Genomic DNA, 20,378 nt, shown 5'->3' with positions numbered 1-20,378 from the left:
TAAAATGGGACATTCGCCCTCCTTGCTATCCTTTCCTTACAATACAAGGAATCAGACAAAACTGAAATCTACAAATAATGCTGCCCCACATTACTGCTTCCAGGCTGGGTGGATAGGGAAACGGTGTGCAACATAATTATGAATATTACACACCCTTGTACATTTTGTATGCAACTGAAAAAAATCCAATGTTCTTTAACTAAGTAAGATGTCCGTTCGTCCTTCCTTCCTTCCCTCTCATGAGCCATTTCCTCTTTCTCATTCAAGAAGCACCCTGGGTGCCTTAATTAACATAAATCGAAGCATTGTTTAGGACAGGGATGGGGCTCTCCAAGCCTGGGGGCCAAATGCAGCCCTTTAAGCTACTCTATCTGGCCCTTCTCAAGGCCACACCTTCCAACCTCATGTTATTGCTTGGCTGGAATGTCATTTGTTGCTTGCTTCACCCATGTTTTCCTCTGGTCCCACCCACCACTGGTATGTGGCCTCAGCAAGATCTCCCAGATGGGAATGTGGCACCTGAGCTGAAAAGGTTGCCCCACTCTCAGTGTAGGCTTCTAATTCTTCTTTGCTAAACATTCAAATTCTTAAAATTTATAAAAAAAAGGCAGAATGCTCATGCTATGTCAGGTTCCTGCTAACAAAGATGGCTGGCAGTAGCCAGTATGGGCCGCATAATCAGCCCTGCTAGCTTCTTCTAGTCTTCACAGTAAGGAGACACTACCACTTTCCAGGCAATAGTCTCAAAGTCCCGAGTGTGTTTAACACTCCTGAACCAACAGCCTAGGAACTCCTGGACACGCAGCCTAGGGCACTGGCCTGCAACTGGTGGGTCAGGACCCACTACTGAGTCACAGCCTGATCTAAGGTGAGCTGTAGCAACAGCACTACCAAACCAAAAATATGTGGTTAAAATAAAAGGATCCGCTGGTGGGTCCAGGTCTGAAAAGGTTAGAGCAGCCTTGTAAATAAGCTCACAAACATTACTAACCAGGAAAGAACAAAAGTCTTGCTACAACACACCTATTTGGGCTAGCCCTCTGGAAATTGTTAACCTGTGAAAAACTTTATTAGCAGGCCGGCTCTATCATTAGGCAGAGAAAGGCAGCTGCCTCAGGCTAGAGTTTTAAATATAACCTCTTCAAAATAACACTACTGCTATGCCTTTCAGTGCTCCACCCTAAGGTTCACCTTAACAGAACAACACACACACCCAACACACCACCCACATAAAGCACTGATCAAGATTTGCCTTATCTCTGTCCTAAATGAGACTGAGACTAGGAGCTTACAGCATAGCCTCCAGATTCTGCATGGCAGCAAGCACACTGCAAAGCATTAAAGGAGAACTGTCAGGGTTCCTTGCAACCAGAGCACCAGTATGCCATTTGCCAGACAGTCAGCCATTAACCAGCCCAATCCTATGCACATTTGATTCAGAAGGAAGTTAGGGCAAGCAGAAGGTCCCAAATTCAATCCTAGACATCTTCATTTAAAAGGTTCAGAGAGCAGGATATGAGGAAAGCCTCCCTCTGCTCGAGACCCTGGAAAACCACTGGTAGCCAGTGTGGAAAATACTAAACTTGAAGGATGGATAGTCTGAATTCTTCATATGCTTATGTTCCCCCTTTGGACCATGATACTGCACTAGCTCATTCTTGTGCATTACAAAAGGACCTTGGTATCCTAGCATGGGGAAAAGATTGAGAGACTCGCGACACAATCTTCACCATACATTTAAAGCACTCTTATACCAATAATGTTGGAAAATTGTAGCTTGTTAAGGGTGCTGAGAGTTGTGCCCTCACAGAGCTGCCATTCTTACAATGCCCTGCCTGGCCACTCTGGGAAAACTCTCAACACCCTTAAGAAACTACAGCTCCTAGAATGTTTGTCGGAAGCCATGACTGTTAATGTGGTATAAGAGAAATATAATATACAGATGTGGCCCTGGTCTGCAGGTACAGCAGAATGAGAATCCTGAACTGGCAGAGAGGACTGTGCCACTTAAAGCACTACCTACCTTCATACAGGAACAGCACAAAAACTCCCGGCAGGTCAAAGGGGAGCAAGGCTCTGCAGAGCATTACCGTTTTATATTGTTCTACTTGCGAAAAGTTCCCCCCACCACATTGCAGGGTGGGAGAATTCAGAAGTGCATTCTGCCTGCAGTTGAAAGTGGTGTAAGCCCAGGACCAGCAGCCCAATATATTTTCCTGCCTGAGGTAAAGGGCAAGAGAGCACCCTCTCATTCTTCATAAGAAGCCAACTAGATTTGCTGCCAAATTTTTATTCAACACTGACAATGCCATCCAGTGAACCAGCAGGCAGCAGGCTATGATTATTCTTTTAATAATTATTATTATTAGTCACCCTTCACTCTAAGATTCCAGGGCAAAACAAAAACACAATATCAAATCAGTTTATAACAACTTACAATCACAGAAATAAGGTGAGTCCTAAAAAATATACCGCTCAAGTGTCAAAAGGCAGCATAAAGAGATGCTTCGCTGAAAGCTGTATAACGAAGATACCAGAAGTACCTCTATGCTGAGGGAGTTCCACAACTTAGAGGCTGCCACAGATAATTCCCAATCCTGGGTCACTGCCACCCCCAAACTTCTGAAGGCAGTGGAGCAACCAAGATGGAGCAAGCAAGTGGAGCAAGCCAATCTTAACACCCAATATGGTTTTGTAGGGGAGGAGGTAGACTTCCCTTGGGCACTCTCTAACATAGCCCATCTTTCCACCTCAGGCCTCTACCACTGCATACACCCTAGGGAGGTCACTTGGGTGCTGCTAACGCAGCTGTTTGACTTCACCCTCAGAAGTGCACTCCATTGTCTCTAGAGACAGACAGATGCCAACAACTACTACTTGCAGGTGCAGACCAGATGCCTGATGGAGATACCTGATCATTTGACCAAGGACATATTTAGAACCATTCCACAGGCTTTCAGAACAGCACCTTTCTATAACAAAGTAAAAAATGCAGGGGCTGGCACTCTACCAATCCTGGTTTGTGGGACTGTCACCCAGACCATTGCTAGGTGACAAGCCAAGCCACACCATGACAGACAAGAACACAAGTTCACAGTCTCAAGAGCAAATGTGGGTTACTAAGTTTAGAATGTTTGACTAAGGTCCGAAACGGAGGTACAAATCCCCATTCAGCCATGAAATTCACTGGGTGATCTTGGGTAATCTTGGGCAATTCTCACCATCTCACAAATTAACCCACCTAACATGGTTGTTGTGAGGCTAAAATGGGCTATCCTGATCCCTTTAGTTGAAGAGCGAGATACATAAATACTCAAGACACAATTTCATTACTTTGGATGAATCACTGAGCCCTACTCCGCCTGGCTCACCTTCCTCCCAAAGCTGTAAAAGCTTGCATTTGCATTCTTCTGATAGAAAATGAATTCTAAATATATGGATTTAGAGTTATGTGGGTTCCTTGCCTTAGATGTTAACACATTACCACTTTGGGGTGGGTGGGGAACCCTCCAGTGTGTTTAGACTGCTAACCTGCTGCTTCGGAGATTTGCAATCCAATCCCCCTCCCCACTTTCCACCTGCCTTTCTATTTACATCAGATCTTACCACACAGCTGTTTCAGGCAAGCATTAAATAAACTCTATCCGAGTCAGGCCTGGAAGCCTCAATTATTCATACCTTTGGAGCAAAGCTGGAAGTTGTCCTTAAAAATAGTTTGAGCCAGAAGTTTTGAGATTTCTTCTTTTTAAACACCCTTCTAAGGCCCAGATGCAAATCCACAAGGATGCTATTCCTCAAGGGGGCAAAGTTACAACAACCTTGGTGTGGCAAGCTAAGATCAATGCAGTGCATTAATGCCTCAACCTCAGGGCAGAATGAATAAAATCCCCTCCAGGATTCTTAATGTTCAGACTCTTCCTGCTCTGCTTAAAGAGAATAACTCAATCGTGTCACGACAACTGGAAGTCTGCTTGTGGGCATGTTTAACCGAGGATCGGGAAAAGCAATCCTCTCTCTTCCTCCCCCCCCCCCCCTCCTTCAACTCTTTTCCAACCGGGGAAAGAAAGAAGGAAGGAAGTACCTAACCATTAGCTGCAGGTCTCCGACGTAACATATAAAGCTACACATTGATCGGCCCAATGATGCGGGTTGGGTTACTTTTTAATTGCAGGAAAGAGCTTTTTCTGCAATAGTTTCCAGGAGAGGCAAGCAACCGCTTTCATTGGGCCAAAGGACAACGATAACGAAACTTATACATACAATCAAAGAGAATCCGACCCGCTTCTTCACAGATTGTGTGTCAACCTATGTAGTGACTTTTGCATGAAAGGGGCGGGGGGAGGCGCTCGACACACTGCTACCCGCTCCCCAACTCACAGCAGCCCCACAACCCAATCCTAGCCTGCAAATAAGAGAGCTGGAACACGCGCTCTCGGTCCTTTGCGCGGAGGCGCAACCAGGAGACAGGCGCAGACGCCACTCCTTTGCAGGCAATCCTGGAAAAAAGTCACCAGGAGACCTTCGCCCTCCGAGTAGAAGCAGGCAGGCGATGCCCCACCGCCGCCTCCTTCGACTCACCTAGCGCCCCTCTCCCTCACTCCCTCCTCCGGAGCCCCACCGCCGCCACCTCTCACCTCTGCATCCAGCTCCATGTCCACCAACTCCATGTCGGGCCAAGGTTCCGCTCCCAGCTGGGCAAGCGGCATTGCGGCTGCTTCCTCGGAGCCCCGAGAAATGCTGCAAGTCCGGCTAATAGGGGATCTCGATCTCTCCTTCCTCCGCCTCCAGCCGCGCTTCAGGCTTCTTTACGCGCGCTGCGGCGGAGCTGTGAGTAGAGCGGCCGGGCAGTCAGGCGCTGCGCTCGACCACTGCCGCCCTTCGCCTCCCGGCGCTGCGGGCTACTAGGGCGCCCGAAGACTTTCTGCGCCGCCGCTTGTTTCCCCCGCTCCACCAGCACACTCAGCGTCGGGCTCCGCTCTCCCCGGGAAGGAGGAGCTGAATGCCGGCCCCTGGCGCCTTATTGGCTGCTCGGCCTAGCGGGGAAGGAGAGGGTGGCTCCTCCTCGACTCCGGCTGATTCTCCGGCCCAGCCCGGGGCCCGCACGCTCCGGGGAAGGGCGGGGAGGAGCGAGAAAGCCCACCTCCTCGCAGCTGCTCCAGGTAGTAGTACCTCGCTTCCCCGCAGTTCCTCCTCCAAATGCTCCCGCCGTCGTAAATTCCCGATTAAGTCATCCATCCGCAATCGCGGCCGCCGCTCTGGCGTCTTCATCCTGCTGCGTGCGATCCTAAGCATGCTTGGTAGAAAGTCCGTTGCCTGCCTCCTGCCCGCCCATCCACATTAGATCTCATGGGACTTACTTCCGTGTAAAAGGGCGAAGGAGTGCGCTGTTAGTGGCAGTTCGATCCTAGCTAAACCATGTTTGCAGGAAAGCAAGTCCTGTTGAATTCGGGGGTGGGGGAGACACTGGGTGTTACTCTCAAGTAAAAAATCTTAGCTTGAGAATGGGGTAGGTTTGATAACCGCGTAGAACCAATTACCAGCATTCATTTCCTGTTAACTACCACGTTTTTTAATGACTAACATGCATTAGCCTGTAGTCTTGTACAGATTTACCTGGGAAGTCATTCACATGGGACTTTTAAATAGACATGAATAGGATTGCGCTATTCCTGTAGGGCAGCCTTTCTAGCACACTACTGCAGCTGGAGTTTATGAGCTGTAGTCCAAAGCACCCAGAGGGCACCAGGTTGGGGAAGGCTGATGTAGAGCTAGGAGAGTGGGGAGGAACTTCTTGCAGCTTGAAGGCCACATGACAATGGGTGTGTGTGGCCAGTGGCAAAAGTGGACAAAATGAATGCAAATTTTACCTTTGTGCAGTAGGCTAGTTTCTACAAACACTACTCTCTCCTCTATCCAGGCAAGAAATAGGCATTATCAGAAATCAAAGAGACATTCTGGCCAGGTGAAAACACTCAATGAGAATGCAAAGCAGGGCTGGTGAGGGGTGTGGCTTCAGAAAGGGTGCAGCCTGTGAAGAGTCCTAAGAGGCCTGGCAGATCACATTGGGGTCCTGGGACCTGAGATTCCCCATCTTGGGCTATGATCAAGTAAAACAGGATCTGAATCCCTGCTCAATCATGAAGCTCACTGAGTGATCATGCGCCAATCAGTGTATCTCATCTTAACCTGCCTCAGAGGGTTATTGTAAAAATGAAATGAGAAGGAAAACAGCCATGAATCCTACCATTTCCCTGGCTGAATGTTCTTGAACCCTGATAATGCCTCATTGCTTGCTACCCAGCCTCAGGACTGTCCCCAGAATGCCATATTTGCCCTGCTGGATGCCCTCCTTGTGGTTCTGCCTGGCTGAATGTGTTTTTGAATTGTGCAGATGATTCATTGCTTACCCCTCTCTCTCTGCATGTGTACAAATCATCAACTTTTGCATGGCTGCAGTGTAGCCTACTGTACAAAGGTAGGAGTCACATCCTTGTTCTGACCACCACTGGCATGTGGAACCTGAAAGGTGTCATACAAGGATATGTGGGTCTCAGGCTGAAAAAGGTTCCCTAACCCTAAGTACACCCCCCCTACGGTTTTCCTCTGAAATCTTAACACAGGGGTGGTTAATCCTCTTTGACTTGAGGGCCACACTCACCCTTGGCCAACTATCTGGAGCATGCACACCAGTAGCAAATGAGACCACCCCACATTCTCACACACATACACCCTCTGTAGCAGATGCATGAAGATCAGTTCAAGAGGGCATTTCCCCCCCCCCCCCGCCATTCATCACTTTATCAGTCTGATGACCATAGATGAAATTTGCATTCCCATTAGGGTGCTGGGTTGGGCCGAGGTGCTTAAACCTCTTTGTCCATCAAAGCATCTAATTTATTTGTGTATTCTTTTTGCTGCCGCCACCAAACCTGGTGGGAACTTTGGGGACTATTGAGAATATGCTTGGGAGGTGGCAGAAGTTAGCCACCCATGTACTAAGGACTACAAGCATGATAGGTCTTGTGGAAGGGGCTGTATCTAGCCATATTATTGCAGTCACATGCTTGCTTTCCCAAGTCATCATGAAACTGAATGACTACCACTTCCCTTGAGCACCAAGCAGATTTTATATGAAAAGTATTTCCCACAAGTTAGGGCCCTTCAGATTCTTGGAATGTGAAATGCTGACTATTTTTAAAGAGGCATGCCATGCCAAAGCTTTGCAAGGCCTGGACCTTCATCAATATTTCTAGCCAACAGAAGTGGCCAAAATCTCTTTGGTTTGGTTATTTAATTGCTAGGAAATCTCTGACCCAGAGGTCAGGACTGCCCACTGTAAATGTGGGAAATGTGTTAAAAATAAAACAGCTTCCTTTTTATTTATTCAAAAGTCACCAGATAGGTAGGTGCACAGTAACCAGAAGGAATTGCACCACTGCGATGTCAAGGTCACAGTGGGAGGTTAATGGCCAACATCCACAGGGATCATGTGTGCAGCATGGCAAAGCATGCCCAATACAATTTAAAAACTGGAGGAAAATCTCTGCTGTTCCTTCTTCGCCCCCTCATTAATAGACTTGCCGCAAGTATTTCATCCCAAGGAAATTGGCATATTGACAGCATACCTGACAACGGTAATGGGAAATTAAAATATCAGTAGTTTTAAATATCTTAATTTAAATTGCAAGTGAAGTATGACACCCTTGTTCTGGCACATCATAACAGCATTGGTGCCATCAGAGCAGGACTTAGGGGCAGAAGACTAGGGCCCCACTCAGCAGAATGAGCTGGAGGCCCCCCCCCCAAAAAAAAAATGTTGCAGGGCTGGCTTATCACAGTTCTGAAGCAATACAGACATTACCCTCTGAAAATCCTCCCCACCACATCCAAGAATAGTATTAAATCTGTAAGTCTAATATTATGTAACTGCATCACTTCTGAACAGTGCCAGAAGGATCATAGAATCATAGTTGGAAGAGACCACAAGGGCCATCAAGTCCAACCCCCTGCCATGCAGGAAACACCATCAGAGCACTCCTGACATATGGTTGTCAAGCCTCTGCTTAAAGACCTCCAAAGAAGGAGACTCCACCACACTCCTTGGCAGCAAATTCCACTGTCGAACAGCTCTTACTGTCAGGAAGTTCTTCCTAATGTTAGGAACACCCCTGTCCTCTGGGGTGTTAGCCACCCCTCCCAGTTTGGTGTCATCTGCAAATTTGATCAGGATGCCCTTGAGTCCATCATACAAGTCATTGATAAAGATGTTGAATAAGACCGGGCCCAAGACAGAACCCTGTGGCACCCCACTAGTCACTCTTCTCCAGGATGAAGAGGAACCATTGATGAGCACCCTTTGGGTTCGGTCAGTCAGCCAGTTACAAATCCACTGAGTGGTAGCATAGTCAAGACCGCATTTTACCAGCTTCTTTACAAGAATATCATGGGGCACCTTGTCAAATGCCTTGCTGAAATCAAGGTAGGCTACATCCAAGTAAAGGGCAATGCATTTACACTATAGTATTATACAAAAATGGAAATAATTCAATTGTCAAGTTACCTGCAGTGACTACTCAGGATCAGTTCCAGGGAATCAGGTAGGAAACCTTGGCAGATTGGAATAGAATTTGTGCCTTTCCTCTTGCAAGCAGTGAGTTGCAAATAGCCACTTCACTTACATACATGTAAGTTTTACGTAGAGGAGTTGAGGTCTACAAAAGAAGTGGGGGGAGAGAAGCAACATTGTGGAGTGTTCCTGTTCAAGATTCCAGCTAGCCATGCCCTTTCCCCACAGTACTCCATGCCATTCCCCTAAGGGCTTCCATCTCTCCCCCTCAGCAGATGCTTGCTGTTGTCTGCCCACTGAGCATTCAGGCCTCCTTAGGCTGTCTCTGGAACTCTCCCACTGCTTCTTTTTCTCAAGTGTTTTTGTACTTCTGCAAACCTTGAGGTTCTCCTAAGCCTGCCAATCCCTCTCTCTTGTGCATGGATGGTGTTGTGTTGGTTACATAAGGATTAGCTCTTCAGAGAGTGAGTTGTCACAGATTGTGCTGTGTTTCATTTCATTGCCATTTGGCCCCACTTTCTTCTTCATATCAATGTGTATCTGTGTATCTGTCTGCTAACTAAGGATAACACTTCATGCACCTGGCAAAGTTGGCACTAGTCCACCAAAGCTTCTGTTCATCTTTAAGGTGTCGCAAAATGCTTTGATGTGTTTGCTGTAACAGACTATCCCCTCTCTAAGCAACCTGTTACTGTGAGCTTTGCAGGTTACAAATGTTTTTCTCGTGTTTCCATTGTTGCTTCTGAATGTGTAAAGTACTGATACGAGCAGAACGATGCCAGTTTGGATAGCTACATCATAACATGCAGAGAAAAGAGGAATAATGCTGCTGGGGGGGGGGTGCCTTTTCAGTAGCACCTTCCCTGTAATGAAATGATGATATGCAATGAACCTCTTGTAGAGCTTGTGTTTGCTTTTCATGGAGACGAAAATGAACCAGCTACAGCAATAACTAACAAAAAAAAAGAAGAAGAGGGAACACAACAGGAACATTGCTGCCATTCACAGGCACGTCTGCTCCTTTGATGTGAACAGAAAGGAAAGAACGGCACTTGGAGACATCAATGAATGCAATTTAAAAAAAAATGAAAATAACAAGTGACACCAGCTGCTGCCTCTGGAGCAAAGTAAATGAAATTCCAGGATGGTATGACTTTAAACAAAAATGCAAAGAGTGAAGGGTCATATAAATCAGTATGCTTGGCAGTGCCTTGTAAATTGTTGATGTGAAAATGACAGTTGATAAACTCATGGTGGAGAGTTAACAACAATCATTTCATCTCCTGCTTTTGAGTTCTCTTCCAATTTCCCACTCCTCTAACATATACAGTCGTACCTCTACTTACGTATCCCTCTGGATACGGAATCTTTGGATTAGAGCCACGGCAAACCTGGAAGTGTGTACTTCTGGGTTTTGCCGTGCGCGCATGCACAGAAGCGCTCAATCACGTCATGCGCAGAAGCGCACCTCTATTTACATAATTTTCGGGGTGTGAATTAAGTTCGTATCCAGAGGGTCCACTGTAAAGCATATTGAAAAAGAGGACAGGGGTTTGTGCACCTTTATTAGCTGTGTAGAAGAGTAGATTTCAGTGGTGTATCACCCCTGTAAGGCCTCACTGAGGATGGATGAGAAGTCACCCTCTTATGTAGTCTCCTATTTTTATTTTAAGACATCTTGCATGATGTAGTGATGATGTGTGTGATTATAAAGGAAGGAAGAAGCAACCTATCTACTTGTGCATATTTCACCATTCAGAAAATCCTGAATGAGACACGTTAGCACTGTACAAAGAGCCCTGCTGGATCATACCAAAAGTCCATTTAAGTACAGCGTCATACCACTCACAGTGGCTAACCAGGTTGCTTCCAGGAATACCACCGCCTGGACAGGAAGGCAGTAGTCGTCTCCAAATGTTGACTGCCTCAGCAACTTGTATTCAGTGCAGAGGTTCTCTGTTTAGCCATGGTGAATGTGATGGCCTGGTGCAAAAAAGGATAGGACTCATGCACCTTTAATTATAGTGTAGAAAAGGGAATTTTAATAGGTGGTGTTTGTCTGACAAGTAACACCTGCATTATCCTCTCTTCTACATACCGGTAATTATTAAAGGTGCAGGAGCCCTATCTTCTTTTGCACCTGGAGAGCCTAAAACTGGTGACTAATAGCCATCAAAAGACGTAGGAACATAAGAACAGCTTGCTGAATCAGGCCAATAGCCTATCTAGTCCAGCATCCAGTGACCAAACAGATGCCTAACATATCCCCCATGATTCCCCCTTTAGTACTCAATACATCACATTCTAAAGCAGGCTTCTTCAAACTCAGCCCTCCAGATGTTTTTGGCCTACAACTCCCATGATCCCTAGCTAGCAGGACCAGTAGTCAGGGATGATGATGATGGGAATTGTAGTCTCAAAAAAACATATGGCGGGCCAAGTTTGTTCTAAAGCAAAGGCAGAGAACCCTTTTCAGTCCAAGGGCCACATTCCCTCATGAGCAACTTTCCAGGTACCACATGCCAGTAGTGGGTGAGGCCAAAGCCAAGAATAGGTAGGAGCAAAAGCAAAAGTGGGCAGAACAAAAGATATGACTATTACCTTTGTAGAGCAAGCTTTGTTGTTGGCATCCATCTGTTTCATGAGACAATGGAGGAGTATGCCTTTGGAGGTGAAGTCAATCCATTGGAGTTGCATTGCCTGCTGTAGCTGTAGAGACTGATATGGGAGAGACATGTTTTGTTGCAGCTGGGGCAAATGAAGGCATCCAGTTGTGCTGATGCAGGTGTACCATGGCAATTCTTCTTTCTATGCTTCTCCCAGCAGTCATTCCTCCCCTAGTCGCTGCTGTGGATACACGATCTGACTGATTGTCTCCAGGCACAGGAGCAGGCTACATTCCATTTACAAACATCTCTCAGTCCAGCCAAGCCAGAGGTATTATCAGAGTTCAAGGACACATTCCAGCCAGGGAAACGGATTCAAGAAAGGAGTGGAGCAGAGCCTGGAGAGAAGGGCCTGACAGAGAGGATGGGATGGCAGCGTTATACATGTGGATCAGATATTTCTGTGCACTAAGAATTCCCAACTCTTACTCCTAAAGAAATGGGAAGATTGATTGGCTCTTACAATAGGGAGGCAGAGTTGGTGAGGCTGGCTTTGAAATGGCAAAACCTGACCAAGTTATATTTCCCAAACCACTAGTTTCTAAAGCAAATGAAGTGTCACATTCACAGTTTCGGTATCAGAGGAGAGAGTCTAAGAAATTAAAGTGGCATTGCTGAAGAAATGGCCTCTCTTCCTGGGGAGGGCAGGGTCAGTTTCCTAGCTCATTTTCCAGCTTGAATAATAATTACTGAAATCCTCTGAAACATTCAAAAATGCATTCCCACTGCATGTGATTGATGCTATCAGCAAGCAATATTTAATACCGGAAGTCATCCAACAATGGGGTTCTTGTTTACAGGCCCTTGGCATTTCACCACTGAAAATAGGTATGCCACTTTGACGAGCAAATAAGGTGCTTCCACAAGTGGAATAGCACTCCTTTAATGTGTTTCATGTAATATATCACTTTTAAAATATCAGTTTCTCAGCAGAACCAGAAGCAAAAGTGGGCAGAGCAAAAGATGCCAGGAAAAGCACATGCTTACATTTGAATGATCAGGTCTGTAGGTCTTCTGAGAGAAGGAGCAAATACACAAAATTACTATTGCTTAGGATGTAGAATCTGCTCAGTCTACAAAAACTATTATTGGGATAATTATAAGCCCCAACTAAAACATGTTTGAATTTCCAGTGCCATCCGGATAACCATCAAAAACATCCAGTGTTCTTCATGCTGTATAAGTTGCAGGAGTTGCAACCTTTGGATCCCATGGTATGGAAGGTATGTGGGACCATCACCTGGCTGAAGCTAAACAGATCTAGGCCCAGTAAGTGTCTGGATGGGAGAACTTCCAGAAACTACATATATGCCATCTTGGTCTCCAGGATGGAAGAAAAGTAATATCTAAACATTAAGAAAAACAATAAATATAATAATAGAATCCAGCTATCAAGGGCAGGATCTAGGGACAGATATTTCATCCTTTGAATTTCTATTTGGAAGGGAGGAAAAGTTGTCCTCCTGATTGCTGACCAAAACTTGGGGGGAAATCGGTCCAAGAACTGGGAAAACAAACCCCTAAATTGAACACATGAAAGTGCCTTTTCCTGAGTCATACCAGGGATTTTCTCTATGCAGACTACATGTTCTTCACATACAGTCTATTCATGGTTACTCAAAAGTCAGTCGTAGGTTCAAATGGTACGGGCTCCCAGGAAATTCTATAAAAGACTTTAGTGAGTCTCTCATAAGTTGAAGCTTTACTTCCCAGGCCCTTTCCACCAACATCTACTCCTGTACTGGCATATGGTTCTGCCCAAATATTCTGAATTGTGGGAACGCTCAAGAGTTGCTTAATGAGAAAAATTAAAAATCTGTGTACGTAATTATTCCGGGTTTGGGGCACATTCCTTGTTGTCCTTCCACAACTTCATTTGTCCAGATGCAGAGTGAACAGTTCTCAGACTCTTAATATACATATACTCTCCTGCTAACAAATAACTGGTTCTTTTTTTCATTTTCCAATTCTATGGCACAGGCACGGCTGTACATGCGTACCAAAAACATTGCCATGGATCACATAATTCATCAGATGTACAAATCCTGTGCAAAGAATAAATTGTACAAAGCCAGCTGCAAAAACCCTTGAGGGAAAATGTTGTGCCTGATTTAAAAAAGAAAGGAAGTACAGTATGACATCCCCAGTGATGTCTCCAGCTTAAGGCAATCTATTCAGCAGCCTGAGGCTGCAGATTTAAACAGCACCAATTTATTTCTTGACCTGTCATAGATTCTGTGGTGCAGCTTCTTGCAGAAATTATTACACCGGAATCTACTACAACATGGTTATTTTAGGGAGGTTTGTTCCCTTTTCATAAGTTTTAATCTGTTATTGAATCTCTTGCTTAAAATCATAGTCAGAGACAGAATCCTTGAAATATGTGGTGGTTTATTCTGTGCTGGAAAATGTTTTCAGCTGTGTTTGATCCATGATTGCGTATGATTGGTAGCTTGTCCAAACAGCAGACCTGAAGGAGTGTCTCTACACCCATCGCTCAGCCCAGACACTGAGGTCCTCCTTTGAGGGTCTCCTAGCTGTTACCTCACTGAGAGAAGTGAGACAGAAGGCCTTCTCAGCAGTGGCACCCTCCCTGTGGAACACCCTCCCATCAGATGTCAAGGAGATAAAGAACTACACAACTTTTAGAAGACATCTGAAGGCAGCCCTGTAACAGAAAGTTTTTAATGTCTGACGTTTTACTATGTTTTTATATGCACTGTAAGCTGCCCAGATATTATTATTATTATTATTATTATTATTATTATTATTATTATTATTTGCATACCACCACCCTCTGGACCACTCATGGATCACCCTAAAATGTAATGCCAAACAAACAAATGCATGGATTGTTTTGATTCCCAAAGCATTTTGATATGTTAAATATTTATCAAAGAGGCAATCTTACTCATTCTTAAAACATGATAAGGCATGGCTCAGAAAACTCTTATAGCAGCTATCAACTCAAGAAGGTTATCTGAATCATGAGAATGAAAATGTGAATTTTCTAAATAAATAGTTATTCTTATCTGCCAATTAGTGCTAACATTTTTGTAACCTAGAAAGAACTTGTCTTGCACAGCAAATGATTTGCAAGTGGAAGGCAAGGGATGGGAAACCAATGGCACTCCAAGTGTTGTTGGACTCCAACTCCCAGCCAGCATTGTCAAGGTTCAGAGATTATGGTAGTTGTACTCCCAACAGCATCTGGAGGGCGACCTGGGACTAATCATTTACATGAGTCAGCCTCCCCCAACCTCCAGATGTTGTTGGACTTCAACTCCCATCATTCCTGATCATTGGTGACACTTGCTGAGGTTGATGGGAGTTGTAATCTAAAAGATCTGGAGGGCACCAGGTTTTGGAATGTTGGCATAAAACAACTTCCATAAAAGATGGTTACGGGTGATTACAAAATTAAAAGTGGATCCCAAAGCTGGTCCTGGGTTTGAAAAGGTTGACCTGTACTGCCTTGAGCAGTACAGAGGTATCAGGGCTAAGGTGTTCATGTCTGGCCCTGGATACTTTCTACTGCAGATAATACATCTCACCGCTTGGGCAGGATCACATGAAAAACACACAAGAGGGAGGAGTCAGAGGCACACCAGCTCTTCATCCCTTAGTTCAGGTTGGTTAGGCGCAAGCATGAAAACCTCACTTTATTTAGCATTCCAGGAGCTTCCTGATGATCCCATCCAATCCTTTGCACAACTGAAGGGCACATACATGTTCTGATTGTTTGATATATATATACTTTGTAAACTAAGGCAGGAATATGAATGAAGCGCAAGTGTTTAGCCTAAATAAATTAATAATACGACTCCACTCTTGCTCTCTTGCCTCTCCCTCCTATCTGACCCAGCTCCTGATCAGTGGTATAGTAGAGGGAGAATGCAGTTCCAGATCTTTTTTCAGAACAGGAGCAAAGACGTCATCTGCTGGAGCACCAGGGTAATTAATAGACCCCAAGGAGACTTTCAGGTTGCTGCTGCTGTTTTAATCATTGTAGTGGGTTACAAAAGAGGCCATCAGAAGATGAGATCAGTTTACTATTCTGTGACTGTCAGCTGTTTAATAAAGTTGGATATTCGGATATGTGCTGCTTCTGCTGTTTAATGTGTGCATATAATGGATCAGTGCAATTGCTTGCATCTTTGAACCATTCTTGGGGGGTTGGTTAAGGGGCTGTTATGATGACCTCCTGGATGTCAGAGTTTTCTGTGACACCTCTGCTCTTGAGTAAGAGTTAGCCTGGTACTAATGTACTCTTTAAACTGTTTACAGAGACATTAATGATACATACAACCTAACATCAAGTTCTTCCATTAGCAGACTTTAGACTGGTTTGGAGAATCACCTTCCGGGTGACTAGTAACAAGGCACATCAAGCTTCAGGCTTGGGTATCACCCCTCCTATAAGGTGCTGGTGGAGGCTCCCGAGGGCAGGTTGTTCAAATTGCCAGAGGGGAGTTTATCTAATTTTACTACAAGTTGTTCATTCCCCCTGCACCTAGCCCTGCAAGTGTTTGCCTTGTTCCTTCGCCCTTCTCTCTTTGTGGCTAACTTTTGGAACGTATCCTCTTTCTCTTGCCACATTTTTCTCTCCCCCTGCCCAGTTCAATGACTTGGCCTCCCCACCCCACCAGCAAAACCCCAATTTTGCAAATGTCCAGGACTCCAGTTCCTTCGCTTGAGAGGTCGTAGCGGCCACAACATGCAGTAAGGGACCCCTCCAAGCTGTGCTATGACCCATCCCTATCAGGTAACCAAGGCGGCTGCAACACTACATAAAGCTTTCAGTAAACTTGTTTCAACAAAGGCTAGAGCTGAAGTAAATCTCAATGAGTCCTTTCCTCCACTCCATCTTCCCCAAGCTCCACCCCTCTGGCCTGAAAACTGGATCTTAAAGGGCTAATCCCTTGGCCTGAGTACTTATTTGCTTTGATGTGGCCTTCTATCTGGAGCACTTGCTGTGGTGCCCTGCAGGTGTGGCAGTGTGGGAAGCACTCAATTCCTCAGGTGAGTCAGGCCCAGGGGATACTTCTGTGGGTGTCCTGTATCGGGCGCTAGATCACCAGCTCGTTGGAATTACAACTGTAGGAACCCTTCACCTAATGGTTTATTATGTTGGCTGCCAATCAAGAGAAGTTGGTGGTGCTGCTTAGCAACCAGCCAGAATGGCATGATCCTTGCTGAGGTAACTAATGTGCTAATTGGCTGTGCAGTTCTTTGGGAGTTTCCCCTATGTATGTTTAGCTGAAAATCATGCTACTGCCAGCAAGGCCTGAATTAAGAAAGACAAAACCTCTCTATTTCTCCTCATAACATGTACTGTTTTCTTATGTTTACCCAGTAAAACATTATCACGTTCTTTTCTCTCTGGATTCTACCTGCATTGTTTTAAGTGACTCTGCTAACATAGCCTAGGTTCTATGGGCTCAGGACCACCAGCTTCAGGCTTTGTGGGCTTTGAATCAGTTAGCACCAGGAACTTGGTTCCCAGACAATGGTTTAGCAGCCCCAGACGTGACTGGCTCTGAGATCAAGGCCAGCACCACGGCAGGCTGTGGCACCTGACTACATATTTAAAGCAAAGTTATGAGTGAATAGATTGGATCCAAGAGCATTAAAAGAGAAGACAGAAAAAATCACCCTTAAACCAGATCTGCCTTGCTCAAGCAATGCATTTGGCAGGCAAGCCTGCAGTCCTAAGGGGCCACGGTGAGGTACCCAGAGTGTTTGGAGTTCCGTGCAGCTGGAATTTCAAATATGCTGGCCATCATCCACCATGCTCAGTTAGTGCAAGGAAGAGACAGGCAGCCTCTTTTCCTGTTTGAAATGTCAAGCACTCCGCAATGTTTGGAAATAAGTCGAGACCCTCATTGCTCATTTCTTTCCATCCAGGAAACGGGAAATTTGTGGTATAGGGAGGTGAGGGAAGGATGATGGTGAGATTGTAGCCATGGCAACCAGCAGAGATGACCTCTACTGCCTGGGCTTCTCTCATTTGATTGGCTAAGCTCTCAAGTGAGATGGGTCTCTTTCTGCTTTGTGGGTATATATTACCTCTGGCTCAGTTGCCATATTTTTGCAAGTTTCTATGACAAGTGAAAGCTCCTTCGAGGAGATTTATGGAGCTGAAGTAGAGAATTCTCAACGTAGGAAGATCAGACAGGATGTGGTTGGAAGGAACATTGTTTCTTGAGCCTGGTTAACCCTTTTAAAAGCTGCTTCGTGATTGTACCACTTGATTGGGCTTTGAACATGTGGGCATTCCAAGGGACATCTGTTTCTAGTCTTTTCCTACTCCCTGCACTAGTAGAATGTGCAAGCAGACACAAGAAATAAATCAAGTTAGGAATGCACAACACCTAATTTGATGTTTGATAGGAATTATGATATATCATTGTGATGTTCCTGGGAACCTTTGAAAGGCTCTGTCCCTAAGATTAGTCTCTTCCATCAGTCCAATTAAGTCCAAACATTCCTTGGATACCAGCCTCCACCACCTACTGATTTGGAGAGAGCAGTAGGAATCTCCCTTGGAAATCTGGGCCCAGTCCCACTTAAGAACGAAAGAAGAGCCCTGCTGGATCAGACCAATGACACATTTAGTCTAGTGTCCTGTTCTCACCGTGGTCATCCAGATGCCTATAGGAAGCACACAAGCAGAACTTGACTGAAATAGCCCTCTCTTCACTTGCAATTCTCAGCAACTCTTACTCAGAAGCATACTGCCTCTTGCAGTGGAAGGCAAGTATAGGCACTGAGGCTAGTCACTTCATACATGGGATGAGATATATCTGCTTTTGAAATCCCCCAGATCATTACATGTCAAATTCTATTTTGCTAATAGAACACTTTCCAGAGTTTAAATGTTTTATCCTAAAAAGACTACCTCTATCCCTAGCTGCTATCCTTACTCTGTTTACATATTTACTGACATCTCTCTCTAATCCCATTCCCCCCTGCCTGTCTCCAGCTGTCAGTTTGCCATTTTCCTAAATGACAATCTCTACCAGTCACTTCCTCTAGCTCTGTCCAACATTCTGCTCAGCCCTGTCAATCATTTGTAACACAATGTTTAAATTATCAAGTGGGGTGGATTACGTTTGGTTGGTTGGGGATACATTGGGCTGGAGGCTGGAGGAATAATGTTGTTAGATGATATATGAAATATATCTATAAACTAATTATAAATACAATCATCATGGGTGTATGACACAAGCACGGAATTTGATCTCTACTCCTTATTGACAGAGCAAAGTGAAGCCTATTGGGTGAGACCAGGATTGGTTCATGTGTGTGGATGAAATCCCTTCTTTCGCAGTTTTCCTCTTTAAAATTACTTTCCATCCTCCAAGGCTGCTACTTACCCTTGTAATGTTTTGCAAATAGCTCCTTAGGGGAGATTTCAGTTTGGGAAAAGGTACATTGCACCCTCCAGTGATGTGGTCGCCTTCCAGACTGGGTCTCCACAACTGCAATGTTCTAGTTGGGGCTGATGGGAGTTGTAATTCAAGACATCTGAAGGGTACCAATTTGGGGGAAGGCCGTTCTACACACTAAATAATATGTGTTTAAATGAATAGACCTGTGTGCTAGCTCTTTGTGCCAAAGCCACAAATGTCTTTGTATAGAAGAAGCTGACTTGTGTGGATGACATTGTTTTACTTTTGATAACAAGGTATATAGTAACCATAACAGAAGCTTATAAAATACAATGCTATGCTTTTCCTGTGACTTAAACCTTGATTATAAATAAATAAAACTAGGCCTTTTAAACCTTACTTAGATGCTTCACCCTCCCCCAATCTGAAATTATCTCCCCCCCCCTCCTAGGTTTGTTTCAAATGATTCCTGGCCAAGGCAGAGCAGCAAATGACCTTTAGTCAAGGTGAACAGTACCCAAAGCTAGTCAAGTTCTTTACCTATTTCATTCAGAAAATCACCCAAGAACCATTTGCTGCTTTTTTTGTGACATCCCAAATCTGTTGCCTGAGGCAGCCGCTTCACTCCATCTCATGGTAGGGCCACCTATTACTGAATACATTTTCCCTTATGTAACTGCATTTAACTGAATGGCCTCCTGATCATTAAAGAGAAGTGCAAGACTCATCAGATGCTTGCGGCCACCTCTTTCAGGGGAAGTGGAGATCCACATTCTCCCTGCCTTGCCATCCCCCAGGCATTAATTTTGTAGGCTGTCTGCTGCTGTGAAGCATTTTCCACACTCGTGTTGCTGCCCAGACTTGCCTCAGAAGGCTGTGGCATTTTGGGCAGCTGTGATCACATGTAGCAGCAAATAAAGTGCATTTTTTTTTAATTTGGAAAGAAACCCATCACAAAAGGAAAAATCTATTAAATGTGATGTTCAAGGGCGCTGGCCAAAATATCTTACATCTGGAGCTTCTGTTCTCTCTCAAAGTGTGACATTCACACCCAGCAAAGGAAAAATAAAATAGTAATGGAGACGTATGCACAGCTCAGACAAAGTGATACATCATCTCATCCGCATACAAAAACACAGAGAAGAAAAACAAGAGGGGAGCAGGACAAAACAATGGTATGTGAATTACGGTAGTTATCAGATTATATTTACAGTTCAAGCCAATTTATGTATTACTTTTATATTCAACCTTTCTCCCAATGATTTCAAGGCAGCGGATATGATTCTACCTCCCCCCACCCCAAATATTCTCTCAACAACACTGTGATGTTGGCTAGGCTGAGAGAGAATGTGACTGGTCCAAGGTTGCTGAGGGAGTTTGGTGGCATGGGTTGAGGAGATTTGAATCTGGGTGTCTCCGGTCATAGACAGTCTGTCTAACCACTGCACCACACTGCCTCTGTGACAGATGTGTGTTTCCCCAGGGAAGTCAGTGAGAATTATACTTCTACAAAAGAGGGTTTTTTTTGTTTTTTTTTAAGGGAGGAGGGGAATATCTGATGGCGAATTCTCAGAACCCTTGCCAAAATAAAACTTCCCTGTAATTCACTGTGAGAAGCTATGGCTGCAAAGAATCAATAAAGCTGCCTAGGGCATGTTCTATTGAAGAACAGGATTTAAATTTAATAAATAAAATAAAATGTAGGATTTTTTGTGAAGGTACTCCCTGAGAGTGAATTATTATACCCTCCAG

At 44.8% G+C, this 20,378-nt stretch overlaps 1 protein-coding gene and 1 long non-coding RNA gene across 3 annotated transcripts in view; one reads left to right on the top strand and one right to left on the bottom strand.

Annotated features, from left to right (window-relative positions):
- Positions 1 to 20,378, top strand: part of LOC310684850 — a 231,750-nt gene that overhangs the window by 88,243 nt on the left and 123,129 nt on the right. The gene's annotated exons all lie outside the window — the stretch shown is intronic.
- RPS6KA1 (ribosomal protein S6 kinase A1) overlaps positions 1 to 20,378 on the bottom strand; it is a 111,260-nt gene that overhangs the window by 76,122 nt on the left and 14,760 nt on the right. The window contains exons 2-4 of one of the 2 annotated variants that reach the window (XM_083455080.1): positions 11,168 to 11,584; positions 8,561 to 8,711; positions 4,635 to 5,436 (exon numbers count right to left, since the gene is read on the bottom strand). In XM_083455080.1, the coding sequence (XP_083311206.1) occupies positions 4,635 to 4,706 (72 nt within the window). In that variant the 5' untranslated portion in view covers positions 4,707 to 5,436; positions 8,561 to 8,711; positions 11,168 to 11,584. Of the gene's footprint in view, positions 1 to 4,634; positions 5,437 to 8,560; positions 8,712 to 11,167; positions 11,596 to 20,378 lie in introns of those variants that run through there. The other variant, XM_083455079.1, reaches the window with a different exon arrangement.

The sequence above is a fragment of the Podarcis tiliguerta genome (assembly GCF_965153285.1).
Source record: "Podarcis tiliguerta genome assembly, chromosome: 8".
NCBI classification, from domain to species: domain Eukaryota; kingdom Metazoa; phylum Chordata; class Lepidosauria; order Squamata; family Lacertidae; genus Podarcis; species Podarcis tiliguerta.
This window is presented reverse-complemented; position numbering and strand designations above follow the sequence as displayed.